Below are 20,089 nucleotides of genomic sequence, written 5' to 3'. Positions count from 1 at the left end.
AATATTACCAGTGTGGTAGGATAAAAAAAAAAAAAAAAACCCACTGCCATCAAGTCAATTTCGACTCATAGTGACCCTATATATACGAGCTATGAGTGTGGTGGGATAGACAGCTTTTATATGGCCTTTCTTGCCATGGTCTTGTAACTCCCGTCGAATGACTAGGTGGGACTCTACAAATGAGGTGCTTGTGGGACCACCAAGGGTATTGGATAGCTTGCTAATAATACAAATAAGGTCATGGTACCCTTGTCGGGGTGGGACCATGCAAATAAGGTATATGAAACCCCAACGAGGGGACTGGTCAGTTTTGCTTAAAATGAGCCATCCCAGGGGCAGAAGGAGGAGACCTCACTACTACCAAGAAAGAAGAGCTAGGAGTATAGCACGCCCTTTGGACCTGTGATCCCTGCGCTGAGAATCTCCTAGACCCAGGAGACACAGAAAGGGAGAGAGCTGTAACATCACAGACAGCGAGAAACAGCAGCAGCAGAGGCAACAGAATCAGGAGACCAGCAAGAGACCACACAGTAGGCTTCTCAGCCCTTGGAGGAAGAAAGCTGAGTGTCTTCAGGCAGGAGGCTTACTGGCAGGGTAGAGAGCCTCCAAGCACTTGGCAGAGCTAGGCACACCGACCCACAGAACTAGAGAGCTGAGCACCTTCCAGCAGGAAGTTTGCTGGCGGAGTAGGGTGCTTCTGGGCACTTGCTGATGGAGCTAGGCTTGCCAATCCACGGAGTAGGGTGCCTCTGGGCACTTACTGGTGGAGCTAAAGAGCTTTGTTAACACTTGCCCAAGCAGGGCAGAGGTGGGACTGAGGGGTGGAGAGGCTGAGAGGCCAAGAGGCCGAGGGCCAGAGAGAGGCCTGCCTGCAGGCACAGCTGAGAAAAGGCTGTCCTGATGGAAAAACGGTATCCTGAGTGTCCTGGTCCTGAACTGTAACTTGTTACTTCCCTAATAAACCCCACAACTGTGAGTATGGTCTGTGAGTTCTGTGTGGCCATTGAAACGAATTACTGAACCCAGCAGAGGAGTAAAGAGTGCTGTGGGAGGGACGGCTGGTGTCAGAATTGGTAAAAAGGTTGGAGAAAGGAGGTATGTCTGATCTCTGCCTCATAGGAATCAGCTTTGAACTGATGCTGATGGTGAGTCTCTCACCTACCTGTGAAGTTAGAGGAGGTCCCTCTACACCACCATTTTTACAACCAGCCTCCAGACTTGTAGCTGTCATTCTTCTCAAACATGTACTACAAACGGTAGAAGGGCTGAATATTTGAGAAGCATCTCCAGAAAGCTAAAATACTTTACTTAAAGCTATGTGGTTAACCTCCATTACTTTTTGAAAGGAGGTATGTTATAAATTAAAAGTAATTACTTAATTTCTCTACTGTCCCCATACATCAGCTTTCTTTGGGGTTTGGGTCACTTTTAAGATTTCTCCTTTAACAAATGACTTCACAAAGTATCACGTTACCTATAAGCTCCAGTGGAATGAAACCTCGCAGCATTTGCAAAGAATCCCGAGACAATGCACCTCAGAACTGGATCCGGATCACCTACACGAGTAACAGAGAGGTGGGTGAGAACCCTGCCTGCCAGGTGCCCTGTGTGCTCGGGCCTGTGCTGTGATGCCGCATCACACGCTGCTTCACACCCCTCCCAGCCGTCTCCTGAGCCAACCCTAGCCCTGTGCTTCCTGACGCCAGCTGCGTGACCTACACAAGTAACAGAGAGGTGGGTGAGACCCCTGCCTGCCAGGTGCCCTGTGTGCTCGGGCCTGTGCTGCGATGCCGCATCACACGCTGCTTCACACCCCTCCCAGCCGTCTCCTGAGCCAACCCCAGCCCTGTGCTTCCTGATGCTGGCTGCGTGACCTAGCTCCATGTCAGGAGGTTAAAGGCTGCTTTGTGGGAAACAATGCCAAACTGTTCCTTTAGAAGGGGGCCCTCCAAGCCCACCCCTAGCCCACAGATAACTGGACCAAAGCTGGACACCAGAGCCTAAGAGGACTACTCCACAGGCTGGCCAGTGGCCTCAACTACTTTTTAGGAGAGTATCTTGTGGGAGTGATGTTCCTTCCATAAGACATAAACTAGGACATTATCCAAAATTACTTCCATGATTATACGGTGTACTATGTAATTCTTCAAAATTTCCAAATATTTGATTTTAATTGGTATCAACTGCTACCTTAAATGTCTTCCATGAATTTAGATGATCTCCATAGTATACATTCCAAATTACTGTGCAAAAGGATAACATCATTTTTATTGCTTATGACAATTCTAAGGCTTATTCTTTTTTTTACACTTTAACTCACTGAAGTCAGGATAATATTTTACAGTAATAATTGGTAGCATTTTTTCTTTCTTCTTGTTGTGTGCCGAGTCAATTCCAACTCATAGCGACCCCATGTGACAGAGTAGAACTATCCCGTAGGATTTCCTAAGCTATAATCTTTATGGGAGCAGACTGCCAGGTCTCTTCTCCCTCAGAGCTGCTGGTGGGTTCGAACCTCCAACCTCTGGTTAGCAGTCAAGCACTTAACCACTGCACCACCAGGGTTCCTCTTTCCTTTTTCAGTGGTATATAAAATAATGATGTATCTTATGTAATGACATATTAGATCCAATGAAACATAGTATATTGGTAAATAAGCTCCCAAAAGTTGGTACGATTTACAAATCCATCAACAATGTATAAGATTGCCAGTTTCACTGCACTCTTAACCAACCAGCAATGTTTCGGCAAAGCAGGTACTTTTACATTTATTTCATTACTATCTGTAGTTTTATGTGAATTTTCTGTTCTAGTCCTTTGCCCACTTATCAACTTGGAAACTAGTGCTTTTTCTAAATAGATTAAATAAATTCATTCTATAATGAAGTTTTTAAATCTCTTCTCTCACATGTCAGCTGAAAATATTTTTCACTATTTGCTTTCTTTTTTTTTTAACATCTAGAAGTTTTAAATTTACCTGTAATGTATTTAACCTCCACAATTTTCTCTACTGTTCCCAAGCAGACTGATAATTCTCAAATTGACATTTTTAACCACAACTTCTGATCTAGGGTTTAGTTCCTTCTCCCCAGTTACCCATAAGAAAGCTCCGTGTAGAACGTGCACTTTTAACAGGGGCGATATGGCTTCCGAAGGGATGAAAATTGGTTCTTGTGGGGTGGGGAGGGGGGTGCCTTAGATATTGCAATGGCTTGTGGCCCTCCAAAACTCAACCCTATCCAACAAGGTCTTATTCCTTAGTATTTAATTTCTCTTGTTAGGGGGAATTTAAATTTAATGTAAGTTTTCTCCTGGTTGGGGGAAGGGGGGCTGATAATGAAAAATGGGTTGCGAAACATAAGACTGTCACATGTTAGGTGACAGGAGTTCAATTGGCTTCTCCCCTCATAAGCTTCTTGTTTCCATCAATGACACCAACATTACCCAGATTTGAAAATTTGAGATTATTTTCCACTTTTCCCTCCTGTGAGCCCATCCATTCATCAAACATTCTCTGAGCACTCAATACGCTCTTCACTCCTAGCGTTTGTCTCCAAAGTCCCCCTGCCTGGCATGCCCTCTGCCACTGTTTTCTAACTCGACCAGCTCCCCAAGGCTCCACTCACTTCCACCTCCCGCCCCGAAGCCTGCTGCAAGACCCCCACACCAGCCTCCCTGCACTGCTACTGCATTTGCCCTTGGTGTCTTCACAATGACTGAAACGGCTAAGAGAACTGATCATCCTGTACTGTAGTCTGTCTGTGGTGTGAATCTCTCCCTTCACTGTGAGTTCCCCCAGAGTAAGAAACACGTCTTTGCTATTTTTGTTCTTAGCATAAAGGCAAAATAAGGCTCTTTCTTGAATAAAACTGCCTGGGTTCAAGTTCTGACTCCACCACGCACTCACTGTGTGACCTTCATCAAGTTGCTTTTTTGTCTCTTAGCCTCATTTTCCTCATCTATAAAACAAGGATAACAACGGCACAAATTTCACAGGGTTGTTGTGAGCACTAAGTGAATCGATATATGAAAGCCCTCAGAACAGTGCCTGGCCTGTGATAAGCGCTTAAGAAATATTAGCGAGTACTAGTGATATTCAAGTGCAGCAGAGTACCTGGCACATAGTAGGCGTGCAAAAGACAGCTGCTGAATGAATGAGCAGATGTGTTACTTCCTCAGAAGTATAGACTTCTGAGCCACACAGAGCTCTGGCTCTGCTAATTACCAGCTGTGTGGTCCTGTGCTAGTACATTCTCCCTAGGACTTTATGACTCACCTTGGAAAATAAGGACAGTATCGCCTGCATCTCACAGAGTGGGAGACGAGGCAAGAGTGTATTTGCAGAACCCCGCCACAGTATAACCTAGTATGTCCTCAGTTAACAGCAGTCACGTTACTTCTAGAGGTACGAGACTAGGTCTTTCACAGGACTTCTCCATCTTACCCTCAGTGACTGCCCAGGCTAAACACACACCACTTGCTTTATTAATACTAGCATCTGAAAATAAAATATAATTTATACGTAAGCACTGTAAGTATCAACCACTTAAAAGAGCTTTTCTTACAAAGCTTAAACCAAACCAAACCAAACTTGCTGCCATCGAGCCAATTCCGACTCATAGTGACCCTATAGGACAGAGGAGAACTGCCCCATAGAGTTTCCATGGAGCGCATGGTGGATTCGAACTGCCAATCTTTCAGTTAGGAGTCGTAGCACTTAACCACTATGCCACCAGGGTTTTCAGGGGAAAATTAATTATATAATGTGTAATGAAGTGAATGTTAGGATTCCTTAAGTGTTATCAGTGGCTATAAAATATTTTTAGTAAGAGTAGCCCTCAGAAACGAAAATGGACCTCCTTGGAAAAAATTCGCTTTGATATGTACTTACTTTACACCAGCTTCCCATCAACACAAGCAATTCAAAAAGTGAAGCCATGGTTAGGTGCCCCATACCATCCCGGCAAGAGAACTGTAAGAAGGAACTAACCAGGGCAAGGAAAGGGAAGTTACTGGTTATGGCAGTTTATTCTTACCTTCACTAGATTTCTTGGGCACTTGGAACTTGACAAGAAGCTTTTTCAATTGTTCTCGCACTGTTGTAGCTCTGACAAGACCCTTGTAATTCAGGAAATGTTTCTGACACCACTGAGAGCTCTTATTGTGCTAGAGAGCAACCCAAACAGGGAGAATTAGGAAGACAGAAATGTTCTCAACTAAGGCCACAGTGTGAGGGTGACTATCTTCTCTTCTCCCATTTATGAGTTCAATGGGACGAGATCTTCAGATCATAATGGCCCCTTTTACCCCACCTCTCAACACAGACAATCCTCTGACTGGCTGTGTGTCCCGCCGCCTGCACAAAAGGGCAAATGTGAACTTAATGACGAGCAGAGTTGTTTTCCTATCTTAACCATCTATGTGAGAGAATAACTACTAGAAGGAACCACTAACTTCCCTGTGGTTCTTTGTAAATCAGCTGTTCTTCCTTGGCGGGCTGGAGTTTATCACTTTATTAGATTATAAACCAGCAATATGACACTTGCCAATTTAGAAATTATTTGTATATTACTATTATTTATCTTTAAAGTATGATTTTGCATCAACAGTGCTTAATTGTTTTCTGCATTCTTAAGTATGACTGTCATGTCTTGGATTAAATTACTACTGTGGGAATCCGCCTCTGAGATTATACTGTAAGCCAAGTGGGAAAGTGTTTTAAATAAGAAAATGTAATTCAGAGAGGATTGTTCAAGTAGGCAACTACAGAGTAAGGCAATGTACACCTGACCAAAGGTCCACTGGTAGAGGAAGCTTCTGGCTATAGAGGGGACACTGTACTTGTACAAACGAATTGTAACTGATTTAACCCCTAAGCCTCAAGAGAGTTAAGTGTTTTTTTCTGACACTGTTCATTAATTAAACTATCTTCCTCAAATCCCTGATAAAACAAAAATGTAGTATTTCTCCTCTTCTAAAAAACCATTTAAGAAATGAGTACAAGACATTGAAAACCTGAAATATTCAATTTCTCCCTCATACATTTCCTTTATATCAGGTTTTTTTCTTCCTTTTCAACGGCCTGATTATTAGATCCCTTTCTAGCAATTTTTAGCGAGAGCTTTAAGCTGTATTATTTGTCCTTAGTTTTCTAGAATATTAAGAACAATAAAAAGTAACACTACCTATGGTTAAACATGGGTAGGGATTGTGAATATATGCGGATCCTCGCCTAAATGTCTTCTCACAGGCTGTCAGGTAGCTGGTGGGAGTGGTCGCTATGTGAAGTCCCAAACTCACCACAGACAGCACTGAAGATTCAACCCAAGACTACAAGTTACTTTCAGCGGTGTTTACTTGACAGAACCTCCTACTCAAAATCTGCCTCCGGTTCAACACCACTGGCTGGATGGGGGACCGTGAGGGAGAGTGTGCTGTGAAGTGCCAAGCAGTAAGCCGCTGTTAGTACAGCACCTCTCCAGGCCCTGAGGAAAAGCAGTGAGTGAGTCTCAAGGTCTTCCAGGCAGGAGGCCCAACACACAGATTAGAGGAGAAGTGCTGGCAATAAATCTAACAAGGAAACAAAACAGTCTTTTGGCCATTCCTTTATGAACTAAACTTCGAGGATCCTAGGTCCCCTCGAGTGGGTGAGTGTGTGGAGGGTGCCTTTGAGCTGTCACTGTGCTTACTTTGATGAATGCTTCATACACGTTGAGCATAGTGAGATGATCACCCTCCTCCACAGCAAATTTTCGGTGTAGTCGAATCTGTAAAGAATAAAGCAATGTTTAGAAGTTGACTCCTGTGGGGCCTCTTGTAGCAGGAGATAGCACTGCATGATAAACAGCCATGGGTTATAGAGTCACAAAGAACTGGTTTGCACCGTTCTAGCTCTGCCATATCCAAAAGACCTCAGACTGGGTGCTTAGCCTTTCTTGGCCTCAGTTTTCGTATCTATAAAATTGGTAAATCACACTTCCCTACCAAGACTGCAGTAGGATTAAGATTATTTATTGTAAGTACCTGGCAGAGGTATCAGATAAACGCCCCAGCTCTGTTTAGCTGATATCTCTTTCAAAAAGAACTCCTCCCAGCCCCCAATAGAATATACACTACAGGAGGTCAGGGGGCTGACTACCTGGCACATGGTAGATGCCCAATATTCCTGGGCTGCCACTGGCTCACAATCTTTCAGGTTCCCTTTCTAAATTTTCCTTCTGTAAGATCCTAAGCAATGCCATCTGCTCCCATGGCAAGCAGCAGTATATACAATATATATGCAAGTACACAAATATAATTATTAACTTCAGGATTTTTTCCTTGTACCAGGTATCACAGAATCAGTCAGCCCTCCTTCCTCCTTTCCTTCCATTCATTCCTTAACAGATGTTTACCAAGCACCTACTATAGACCAGGCACTGTTCTAAGCATCTGGGATATAACAGGGCACAAAACAGTGGTGGGAGACAGACAACAAACACAAAATATATAACAAAATATATAGCATATTAGGTGGTAAGAAATGCTAGAGAAGAAAAATCAAGCAGGGAGTAGGGATACAAGGCGGGAGGGAAAGTTACAGCTTTAGACAGAGCGGCCAGAACTTCAGTTTTTCTCATCTTCAAAATGAGTTTGCCTGCCCTCAGGTAGGAGTCCTAAAAAGGTTAAAAAAAAAAAAAAAAGAACAGAGAAGATGCGCATAGCCGTTTGGGCATGGAGGCAGGAAAACTTTGTAATCTATAGTCATACAACTGTCGGGGAAGATGACAACAATTCATAAGAAAGCTTCCCACCTCCTCAGTACGCATCCACTTCAGCCCCTCAGCGGGCAAGGCTGCCACTTCTCGTACCTTAAGCTCACCACCTACCTATTTCTATTGGTGCACCTCACCCTCCAGGCTACTCTTCAGTCATAACTTTTTCTTCACAGTCTTTCTAGCGTTCACCCTTTCCTGTCATCACTGAAGCCTGGGTTCTGTCATCTCCTTGGCTCAGAATAACCCACCCCCAGCCCCACCAGGACATAGCACAGTGCCCAGAATAGGCCTGCTGTGCCCACACAGAGCTGACTCCTTTCGTCACTAGTGAGCCTACCAAAGTTTCTACCAGACTACCCGGAATGAAGGAAGACTGAAGAAGAACTGATGCCTTTGAGTTATGGTGGGCCAGAATGCTGAATATACCACGGATTACCAGAAGAACAAACAAACCTGTCTTGAAAGCAGTACGCCCAGAATGCTCCTTAGAAGGGAGGATAGTGAGACTTCGTCTTACATACTTTGGACATGTTATCACGTGGCACCAGTCTCTGGACAAGGACATCATGCTTTGTAAAGTAGAGGGTCAGCGAAAAAGAGGAAGACCCTCAACAAGATGGACTGACACAGTGTCTGCAACAACGGGTTCAGACATAACAATGATTGTGAAGATAGTGCGAGCCTGGGCAATGTTTCGTTCTGTTGTACACAGGGTCACTATGAGTTGGAATCAACTCCACAGCACCTAACAACAACGACAACCCTGAATGACAATTTCTGTCATGGGAAACTGGAAACCAGTAATGCAATGCTTAAGATTTGGGGCTCTGGGCTGTGAAAGCCAACTCTGCCACTTCTGACTATGGAACCAGAAATGAATTACCTGACCTTTCTGTGCCTCTGCCTCCAACAGGTACCCTAACAGTATCTACCTCCCAGGACTACAGAGAAGATCAAATGAAACAATGCACATAAACGCTTGGCACAGTGTCAGGTACACAGCTGTTGGTAGTTGCTGTGGCGTTGATTCCAACTTATGGCAACCCAAAGTGTGCAGAGTGGAACTGTGCTCCATAGGGTTTCCAAAGCTGTGACCTTTAGGAAGCACAACACTAGGCCCATCTTCCGAGGTGCCTCTGGATGGGTTTGAACTGCCAACCTTTTGGCTAGTAGTCAAGTGCTTAACTATTTGCGCCACCCAGGGACTCCTAGGTACACAGTAAACACTCAAAATGGGAGCTGGTATCATTTGCGCAGCTCCTGGGGACAGTTTTAATGAAAAGCTCATGGCGAAAGAGACTGTACAGACAGCTTAGGGAAAAGTCTGGACTTACTGCCTGCGACTTCTGGTTTGGGGGGATCACAAAGACATTCTGGATCTGCATCATGGCCGCAATGCTTAGGATTTCCTGAGAACAGCCAAAATTTCCTATAAAACAAAGGGCATGTATGACTTCGAACATACAATGTGTCAATGAGGAGTGAAAGACATTTCCCAATTTTTTCCTTGCATCATACTTTAAACTAAGATTATATACTTACATATAGTTTTTGTTTTTGTTTTTTTAATATATAAACACTCCACCCTGTCAAATGGACCACCTATCTGTGGGCCACATGAGTGGAAGCCTTGAAGGACTCTGAAGAGCTGCTACTCCACCGTGGAGCTGTAACACTGAGGGACTCCAGCTACAAGCCAAGGTGAGGTCCAAGCTGACCCAGCTCCACACACACTCCCTACTCTCTCATGTGGGATTTAGGATCCTGGCAGTAAGGGAAAGGGGCAGGAAATACATGAGCTGTGTCCCTTCTGCAGCTTCTCTGCTCCCTTCTATTAGTGACTTTCTTTTCAACAGGGCTCATCTCACCTTAGAAGCCCTATGAAGCAGACATAAGTAGATGAGGGAAGCACTCTGTGGGCTACTAGCTGGCAACACCAGGGAAGAGAGTCTGCAGCAATCAACAGCAGACATCCAGAGCAAATTATACTTTCCGACCTGCTTCCCTACAGCATCTTGCCTCAGAAATGATACACTCCTCCAGCCCCACGCTTAGATTCCTGTTCTCAGCGTAAGGCTAAGGGTATCTGGTTGTTCCAAAGCACAACTGTAGCTAGCTTTCACTGTGCTTAGTCTGAAATATATCTTTCATAGACTGCCGGTTGCTGTAGAAGTTAGGCAAAAGAAAAAATTAGTATTAGCTTCCCCAGAAGGGTTTTAAAAAAAACAAACAGACTATAAACAGACTATACTCCCTGGATAATTGTGACTTCTAAACTTAAGATCTCCAGATTATATGTCTATCTCTTAACTCAAATCCTCACAAAAATCTGATGGTGTTAGAGGCGGGCCCACAGGAAACAAACAAATGTATTTCCTGAATTAATGACTGACCCTGAATCACAAGTCCACCACGCTCCCCAACCCAACAGCTTTCCATGAAAGCTCCTTCACTGCTATTGTGTCCACTGCCCCAGGGTGCAGAGAATTCAGAGAAAGTCCTCTGACAATCAAAATAATCAAAATAAAATCAATGAGAGCTGTCGGGCTCCACCCACCTGATTCAAGCAGCATTTTTGCAAACATGGGATTCAAAGGAAACTCTGCGATCCTCATGCCCAGGGGCTCAGTGAGCCGACAGTCTTTGTCCAGACCTGCCGGAAGAAGAAAACCAAGCATCAGAGGTGTGTGCCACCAAGGTGGAAGAAGATGTACAGCTGCTGAGGGACAAAAAGGTGACATATGCTAAAAACGGTATGGTTTTAAAAGATGATTCACGCACTCCCATGCTCAACTGACACCGAGGTACCGTTACAGTAAAAGAAGGATCTGCCGGAGCTCCTGAATACATAATTTAAAAAAACTGATACTTACAGGGACTTCTATTCAAGGGCTTTAATTATAAGGAAATGGCCCTGCAGCCTGTAGCATCTGACTCTGCTGACCACAGCCTCTTGCCCAGCCTCCCTGCTCCCCACTCTCTTGTTTTTCCGCCACCTCTCTTGCTGCTCCATCTCGGTCCCCTAGATCTTCTTCCATGTCCAGTCCCTTCCACGCCACAGACGCCCCAGGATGGTATCCCCTGCTCTCTGTTCTCTGTGCTCACACTACATGAGCAATCACAAGGTCGGCAACTTGAAACTAAATGCTAGCCCAGATCACTGTTCGGTGCCAGCATCGGATCTGTTTATCCAACTGCCTCCTGGGCAGTTTACTGAACTGGGCAGATTCCTTCCAATTTCAAATGTAAGTATTTCTAATTCCCCACCTTCCCTCCCTGCCTCTTTACCACTTGCCAATGTCCAGGTATTAGATTCCCAAGACTCCCAGGATGTAGTCTTTTGTTTTACTTATTAAAACAAACACTGCAGTAATTTTCCTGACCCCAGGGCCCTCACACCCACATGGAGCAACAGCAAGGAAACAGGAAGACACAAGCTTGATCCAAGTCCACTAATGGCTGCCTGGGTGATATCGGGCAATTCACTTAGGTTATTTGGACCTCACGTTCCTCATTCTTAGGAGAAAAGGGTAGGAATGAGTGACCTCTACGACTCCCTGCTAGGATTCCTAAGGAGGAAGATAAGTTAAACAAGAAAAAAGAAATCAAATAAGCTGCCACCTGCCACGTCTGACCCATCACAGAAACGTCAGACTTAACAGTCAGTATTCATTCTTTTTATTCATTCTTAGCTCAAAAGAAAACCTCATGTGATCTGCCATATATAATGATAAAAACTTTAAAAAAATATTTAGAGGAACCTGGTCACAGTTAAAAATAAAAAAAAAGTAAAGCAAAACTGGATACAAAAAATATGCAGAAAAGTATACCATCCTCACAGATGCTTTTTAGCCAGTAACCCTGAAGAATTTTACAGCCAAAAATACAAATATAATTAAAGTAAGTGCTGTTTAGTAAATGCGTTCACACTGAAAAGCCACTGAAATTATCCTTAGCACTCAGACAAAACCTCTAAGAATGAGCGGTTCTCCCACATTTCTGTGGTAATAAAAACGACTCTTGTGATAAGGTAGGACAGCAAAATGTTAATGGCAGAATCTAGGTGTTGGGCTTATATGTCATGTTTGTAAAAATTACTTCAACTTTTCTGTATGTTTGAAAGCTTTCATGATAAAGTGCTATGGTCATAAAGAAAATGAGCCACGTAAGAGTCAAACCACTATTCTGGACAACATAAAAACACTTAAATCTACATTCTTGTTCCTGTGATACAACAGGTACAACACATTATATTTAAACATTCAAAAAGGTTGCTTCCAAAAATTGTTGAGGCGGGGCCAAGATGGCTGACTAGGTAGACGCTACCTCGGATCCCTCTTGCAACAAACGCTCGGAAAAACAAGTGAATCGATCACATACATGACAATCTACGAACCCTGACCATCAAACACAGATCTAAAGAGTTGACCTGAGTGACAGGTGAGTGAAAAGCTACGCCCTGAACCAGCGACCGCTTCTGGAACCCGCGACCCACTCCATAGCCTTCAGCCCTCACGGTTCCCTGGTGACGAGTGGCAGGGCTGATAGCGGCTTGCTGAGGCTGGGCAGGCACAGGACACAGCCCTAACCCCTAGCCCCCTGGGGTAACCTCCGTAGAGACTCAGCCAGCGCAAGCAGGCTGCACACTAACGGGGCTAACGAGAGAACAAATGAGCAACCATGGGGAAGCAGCAACTGTTTTCGGAGCCTGGAGCCAGCGCCCCAGTAAGGAAACTTTGGCGCCGGGTTTTGGACTGGGCGCAGGGGAGCTGAGCACGGCATCCTGAGATGGCGCAAACACGGGACGCAGCCCTAGCCCCCTGAAGTGACCTTGGGGGAAGCCCAGCCAGTGCACGCAGGCAGCGTAGCAACGCGGCTGACAGGAGAAGTCACCAGGAGGCAGTGACTGGTTTTGGAGCCAGGAGTGCAGCATCCCAGCTGAGGAAACTTGGCACTGGGCCAGGATTGGAGGAACAGACCACGGCTTCTGAGACAGCACATGCACGGATGCGGGCCTGACCCCCCGGGGCAATCTCGACCCAGCCAACGCACATAGGCTACACACCCCTGAGGAACCTCAGATAAAACAGTCCTCACCAAGCAAGATAAGTAACTCTGTCTATATTCCGGGGTGCTACTCTCTCCTATCTATCTGCTCCCTCCCCTCCCCTTCCCAGGTGGCTTCATTACCATTGGAATTTTCTGGGCCAGAGAGTGAAGTGCTCTGTGGGGTTTTTTTGTTTGTTTGCTTGTCTGTCTTGTCTTTTCCTAACGCATTCTCCGGGCCTGAGAGAAGCAGCTACAAAAAACCCAGGGACCAAGAATCCTTCCCTGACTTCCCGAAATTGGACTAAAAATACAGAACCAGCTCCAGCCAAGCATGAGATCCACAGTCTTGGGCTTTCATCCCTACAGGGAACAAGGTGGCTATTATAATGCAAAGGCAATTCTGATAGTGATCTGACTGTCATTGTTTTAGTGGATTACTGGAAAGACAAGTTTCCCAGGTCTGATATCTCTACCTATTAAACAGAGCCCTCACTTACCCACAACGGGGAACTGAGGGCTGAAGCTCCACCCAAAACACCTAACCTCCTGCCATAGGGGTCTGAGGATAGTGACATCTGCCAATCTGTAGAGGTACATGCATTGGGTACCTAAGGTACAGCTGCAGAGCCCACCCACCAAAGTGCTTTAGGAATAGAGACACACCTACCTCACTGGCACTTGGGGGAAGCCTGTCAGCATCCTGCCCCCCCTGGAATGTGAACCCCTGCTGCTACTAGAATCTGGTGCACACAACTATCACCACTACTCCTCTAAGCAAACAGGTGACAGTCTATTCCACACACTTGGTGACCCAAAATCAGATTCTACTCAAGAATAGTGAATGGACTCGTAGGCTTATATCTCTTGTAACAGCCCAAACCAGCTTGTAAGAGGACATAAGTGATTCAAAGACTACAACAATCAAGACAGCACAATCTAGTAGCCCATCTACGTATACTGAAAGAAAACAAAACAAGATAAGACTCAGTGAGCAAATATAAAATAAATCATTACAATATGTTATAGATGGCTCGGAGACAGCAGTCGATATCAAACCACATAAAGAAGCAGACCATGATTGCTTCTACAACTCCCCAAATTAAAGAATCAAAATCTTTCCCAAATGAAGATACAATCCTGGAATTGCCAGATGCAGAATATAAAAAACTAATTTACAGAATGCGTCAAGACATCAGGGATGACCTCAGAAATGAAATAGGGCAATCTACAGAAAAAGCCAAGGAACACACTGATAAAGCAGTTGAAGAAATCAAAAAGATCATTCAAGAACATAGTGGAAAAAATAATAAGCTACAAGAATCCACACAGAGACAGCATTCAGAAATCTAAAACATTAACAGTAAAATTACAGAATTAGACAACTCAATAGGAATTCAGAGGAGCAGAATCGAGGAATTGGAATGCAGAGTGCGGGAGCTGGAGGATAAAGCAATTGACGCCAATATAAAAAATAGTCAAAGAAAAATCAGATAAAAGAATTAAAAAAAAATGAAGAAACCCTAAGAATCATGTGGGACTCTATCAAGAAGAATAACTTGCGTGTGATTCAAGTTCCAGAACAAGGAGGGATAACAGAAAATACAGAGAGAACGGTTGAAGATCTGTTGCCAGAAAACTTCCCTGACATCATGAAAGACGAAAGGATATCTATCCAAGATGCTCATCGAACCCCATATAAGACTGATCCAAAAAGAAAATCACCGAGACATATTATCATCAAACTTGCCAAAACCAAAGATAAAGAGAAAATTTTAAAAGCAGCCAGGGATAAAAGAAAGGTCTCCTACAAAGAAGAATCAATACGAATAAGTTCAGACTACTCAGCAGAAACCATGCAGTCAAGAAGGCAATGGGATGACATATGTAGAGCACTGAAGGAGAAAAACTGCCAGCCAAGGATCGTTTATCCAGCAAAACTCTCTCTCAAATATGAAGGTGAAATTAAAACATTTACAGATAAACACAAGCTTAGAGAATTTGCAAAAACCAAACCAAAGCTACAAGAAATACTAAAGGAAATTGTTTGGTCAGAAAATCAATAACATCAGATAACAACACAACACAAGGTCACAGAACAGAACATCCTGATATCAACTCAAATAAGGAAATCACAAAAACAAATTAAGATTAATTTTAAAAAGAAAAAAATGCTCAAAAGATGGAATCATTGAAGTCATTACGTAAAAGATCACAATAATCAAAAAGAGGGACTAAATACAGGAGGCATAGAACTGCCATATGGAGAGGAAAACAAGGCGATATAGGACGATACAAGTTAGGTTTTCACTTAGAAAAATAGGGGTAAACATTAAGGTAACCACAAAGTGGTCTAACAATTCCATAACTCAAAATAAAAACCAAGAAAAACATAACGACTCAGCAAACATAAATTCTACTACTATGAAAATCAGGAACACACAATTTACAAAGAAAAACGTCTCAGTACAAAAAGTGGAAAAATGAAATTGTCAACAACAGACACAAAAAGGCATCAAAATGACAGCACTAAACACATACTTATCTATAATTACGCTGAATGTAAATGGACTAAATGCACCAATAAAGAGACAGAGAGTCTTAGTCTGGATAAAGAAACACGATCCGTCTATATGCTACCTACAAGAGACACACCTTAGACTTAGAGACACAAACAAACTAAAACTCAAAGGATGGAAAAAAATATATCAAGCAAACAATAAGCAAAAAAGAGCAGAAGTAGCAATATTAATTTCTGACAAAACAGACCTTAAAGTTAAATCCACCACAAAGGATAAAGAAGGACACTACATAATGATTAAAGGGACAACTGATCAGGAAGACATAACCATATTAAATATTTATGCACCCAATGACAGGGCTGTAAGATACATAAAACAAACTTTAACAGAACTGAAAAGTGAGATAGACACCTCCACAATTATAGTAGGAGACATCAACACACCACTTTCGGAGAAGGATAGGACTCCCAGTAAGAAGCCCAATAGAGACATGGAAGACCTAATTGCTACAATCAACCAGCTTGACCTCATAGACCTATACAGAACACTCCACCCAACTGCTGCAAAGTATACTCTTTTTCCTAGTGCACATGGAACATTCTCTAGAATAGATCACATATTAGGTCATAAAGCAAACCTTTGCAGAATCCAAAACATCGAAATATTACAAAGCATCTCCTGAGACCATAAGGCCATAAAAGTGGAAATCAGTAACAGAAATGTCAGGGAAAAGAAATCAAATACTTGGAAACTGAACAATACCCTCCTGAAAAAAGACTGGGTTATAGAAGACATTAAGGAGGCAATAAAGAAATTCATAGAATGCAACGAGAATGAAAACACTTCCTATCAAAACCTCTGGGACACAGCAAAAGCAGTGCTCAGAGGCCAATTTATATCGATAAATGCACACATACAAAAAGAAGAAAGTGCCAAAATCAGAGAACTGTCCCTACATCTTGAACAAATAGAAAGCGAGCAACAAAAGATTTCATCAGGCACCAGAAGAAAACAAATAATAAAAATTAGAGCTGAACTAAATGAATTAGAGAACAGAAAAACAATTGAAAGAATTAACAAAGCCAAAAGCTGGTTCTCTGAAAAAATTAACAAAATTGATAAACCATTGGCCAGACTGACTGAAGAAATACAGGAAAGGAAACAAATAACCCAAATAAGAGACGAGATGGGCCATATCACAACAGACCCAACTGAAATTAAAAGAATCATATCAGATTATTACGAAAAATTGTACTCTTAACAAATTTGCAAACCTAGAAGAAATGATGAATTCCTAGAAAAACACTACCTACCTAAACTAACACAATCAGAAGTAGAACAACTAAATAGACCCATAACAAAAAAAGAGATTGAAAAGGTAACCAAAAAACTCCCAACAAAAAAAAAGCCCTGGCCTGGATGGCCTCACTGCAGAGTCCTACCAATCTTTCAGAGAACAGTTAACACCACTACTACTAAAGGTATTTCAAAGCATAGAAAATGATGGAATACTACCTAAATCATTCTATGAAGCCACCATATACCTGATACCAAATCCAGGTAAAGACACCACAAAAAAAGAAAATTACAGACCTATATCCCTCATGAACATAGATGCAAAAATCCTCAACAAAATTCTAGCCAATAGAATTCAACATATCAAAAAAATACTGCACCACGACCAAGTGGGATTTATACCAGGTATGCAAGGTTTATGCAAGGTTGGTCTAATATTAGAAAAACAGTTAATGTAATCCACCACATAAATAAAACAAAAGACAAAAACCACATGACCTTATCAATTGATGTAGAAAAGGCATTTGACAAAGTCCAACACCCATTCATGATAAAAACTCTCAGCAAAATAGGAATTGAAGGAAAATTCCTCAACATAATGAAGGGCATCTATACAAAGCCAACAGCCAACATCATTCTAAATGGAGAGAGCCTAAAAGCATATCCCTTGAGAACGGGAACCAGACAAGGATGCCCTTTATCACCGCTCTTATTCAACATTGTACTAGAGGTCCTAGCCAGAGCAATTAGGCTAGACAAAGAGATAAAGGGCATCCGGATTGGTAAGGAAGAAGTAAAATTATCTCTATTTGCAGATGACATGATCTTATACACAGAAAACCCTAAGGAATCCTCCAGAAAACTACTGAAACTAATAGAAGAGTTCAGCAGAGTCTGAGGTTACAAGATAAACATACAAAAATCACTTGGATTCCTCTACATCAATAAAAAGAACATCAAAGAGGAACCATTCACAGTAGCCCCCAAGAAGATAAAATACTTAGGAATAAATCTAACCAAAGATGTAAAAGACCTATACAAAGAAAACTACAAAGTACTAGTGCAAGAAACTAAAAGGGACCTACTTAAGTGGAAAAACATACCTTGCTCATGGATACGAAGACTTAACATAGTAAAAATGTCTATTCTACCAAAAGCCATTTATACATACAATGCACTTCTGATCCAAATTCCAATAACATTTTTTAAAGTGTTGGAGAAACAAATCACCAACTTCATATGGAAGGGAAAGAAGCCCCAGATAAGTAAAGCATTACTGAAAAAGAAAGTGTGAGGCCTCACTCTACCGGATTTTAGAACCTATTATACAGCCACAGTAGTCAAAACAGCCTGGTACTGGTACAACGACAGGCACATAGACCAATGGAACAAAATTGAGAACCCAGATATAAATCCATCCACATATGAGCAGCTGATATTTGACAAAGGCCCAGTGTCAGTTAATTGGGGAAAAGATAGTCTTTTTAACAAATGGTGCTGGCGTAACTGGATATCCATTTGCAAAAAAATGAACCAGGGCCCATACCTCACACCATGCACAGAAACTAGCTCCAAGTGGATCAAAGACCTAAACATAAAGACTAAAACAATAAAGATCATGGAAGAAAAAATAGGGACAACGTTAGGTGCCCTAATACAAGGCATAAACAGAATACAAAACATTACTAAAAATGACGAAGAGAAACCCGATAACTGGGAGCTCCTAAAAATCAAACACCTATGCTCATCTAAAGACTTCACCAAAAGAGTAAAAAGACCACCTACAGATTGGGAAAAAATTTTCAGCTATGACATCTCCGACCAGCGCCTGATCTCTAAAATCTATATGATTCTGTCAAAACTCAACCACAAAAAGACAAAACAACCCAATCAAGAAGTGGGCAAAAGATATGAGCACGCACTTCACTTAAGAAGATATTCAGGCAGCTAACAGACACATGAGAAAATGCTCTCGATCATTAGCCACTAGAGAAATGCAAATTAAAACTATGATGAGATTCTATCTCACTCCAACAAGGCTGGCATTAATCCAAAAAACACAAAATAATAAATGTTGGAGGGGCTGCAGAGAGATTGGAACTCTTATACACTGCTGGTGGGAATGTAAAATGGTACAACCGCTTTGGAAACCTATCTGGCGTTTTCTTAAAAAGTTAGAAATAGAACTACCATACAACCCAGAAATCCCACCCCTCGGAATATACCCTAGAGAAGTAAGAGCCTTCACACGAACAGATATATGCACACCCATGTTTATTGCAGCACTGTTTACAACAGCAAAAAGCTGGAAGCAACCAAGGTGTCCATCAATGGATGAATGGTTAAATAAATTATGGTATATTCACACAATGGAATACTACGCATCGATAAAGAACATTGACGAATCTGTGAAACATTTCATAACATGGAGGAACCTGGAAGGCATTATGCTGAGTGAAATTAGTCAGAGGCAAAAGGACAAATACTGTATAAGACCACTATTATAAGTTCTTGAGAAATAGCATAAACTGAGAAGAACACATTCTTTTGTGGTTACAAGAAGGGGGAGGGAGGGAGGGTGGGAAAGGGTTATTTACTGATTAGTTAGTAGATAAGAACTACTTTAGGTGAAGGGAAGGACAATACTCAATACAGGGAAGGTCAGCTCAACTGGACTGGACCAAAAGGAAAGAAGTTTCCAGGATAAACTGAATGCTTCGAAGGTCAGCAGAGCAAGGGTGGGGGTTTAGGGACTATGGCTTAAGGGGACTTCTAAGTCGATTGGCATAATAAACTCTATTATGATAACATTCCGCATCCCACTTTGAACTTAAATGCTGACAAGCGGCCATCTAAGATGTATCAATTAGTCTCGACCCACCTGGATCAAAGGAGAATGAAGAACACCAAGGTCACATGATAACTCTGAGCCCGAGATAGAAAGGGCCACATGAACTAGAGACTTACATCATCCTGAGACCAGAAGAACTAGATGGTGCCCAGCCACAACCGATGAGTGCCCTGATAGGGAGCACAACAGAGAAATCCTGAGGGAGCAGAACAGTGGGATGCAGACCCCAAATTCTCATAAAAAGACCAGACTTAATGGTCTGACTGAGACTAGAAGAATCCCAGCAGTCATGGTCCCCAAACCTTCTGTTGGCCCAGGACAGGAACCATTCCCGAAGACTACTCATCAGACAGGGAAGGGACTGGACAATGGGTTGGAGAGAGATGCTGGTGAAGAGTGAGCTACTTGTCTCAGGTAGACACTTGAGACTGTACTGGCATCTCCTGTCTGAAGGGGAGATGGGAGGGTAGAAAGGGTTAGAAACTGGCAAAGCAGTCACGAAAGGAGAGACTGGAAGAAGGGAGCGGGCTGACTCATTAGGGGGAGAGTAAATGGGAGTATGTAATAAGGTGTACATAAGCTTATATGTGACAGACTGACTTGATTTGTAAACTTTC

The 20,089-nt window shown here is 42.6% G+C and overlaps 1 protein-coding gene across 3 annotated transcripts in view; it reads right to left on the bottom strand.

The window, feature by feature from the left end:
- DHX35 (DEAH-box helicase 35) overlaps positions 1-20,089 on the bottom strand; it is a 92,936-nt gene that overhangs the window by 17,023 nt on the left and 55,824 nt on the right. For all 3 annotated transcript variants that reach the window (XM_010591682.3, XM_064276081.1, XM_064276080.1), the window contains 5 exons: positions 10,315-10,410; positions 9,092-9,186; positions 6,690-6,767; positions 5,037-5,166; positions 1,475-1,556 (listed from right to left, as the gene is read on the bottom strand). In XM_010591682.3, coding sequence (XP_010589984.2) covers positions 1,475-1,556; positions 5,037-5,166; positions 6,690-6,767; positions 9,092-9,186; positions 10,315-10,410 — 481 coding nt within the window. The remainder of the gene's footprint in view (positions 1-1,474; positions 1,557-5,036; positions 5,167-6,689; positions 6,768-9,091; positions 9,187-10,314; positions 10,411-20,089) is intronic.

Source organism: Loxodonta africana, chromosome 24 (assembly GCF_030014295.1).
Source record: "Loxodonta africana isolate mLoxAfr1 chromosome 24, mLoxAfr1.hap2, whole genome shotgun sequence".
NCBI lineage: Eukaryota > Metazoa > Chordata > Mammalia > Proboscidea > Elephantidae > Loxodonta > Loxodonta africana.
This window is presented reverse-complemented; position numbering and strand designations above follow the sequence as displayed.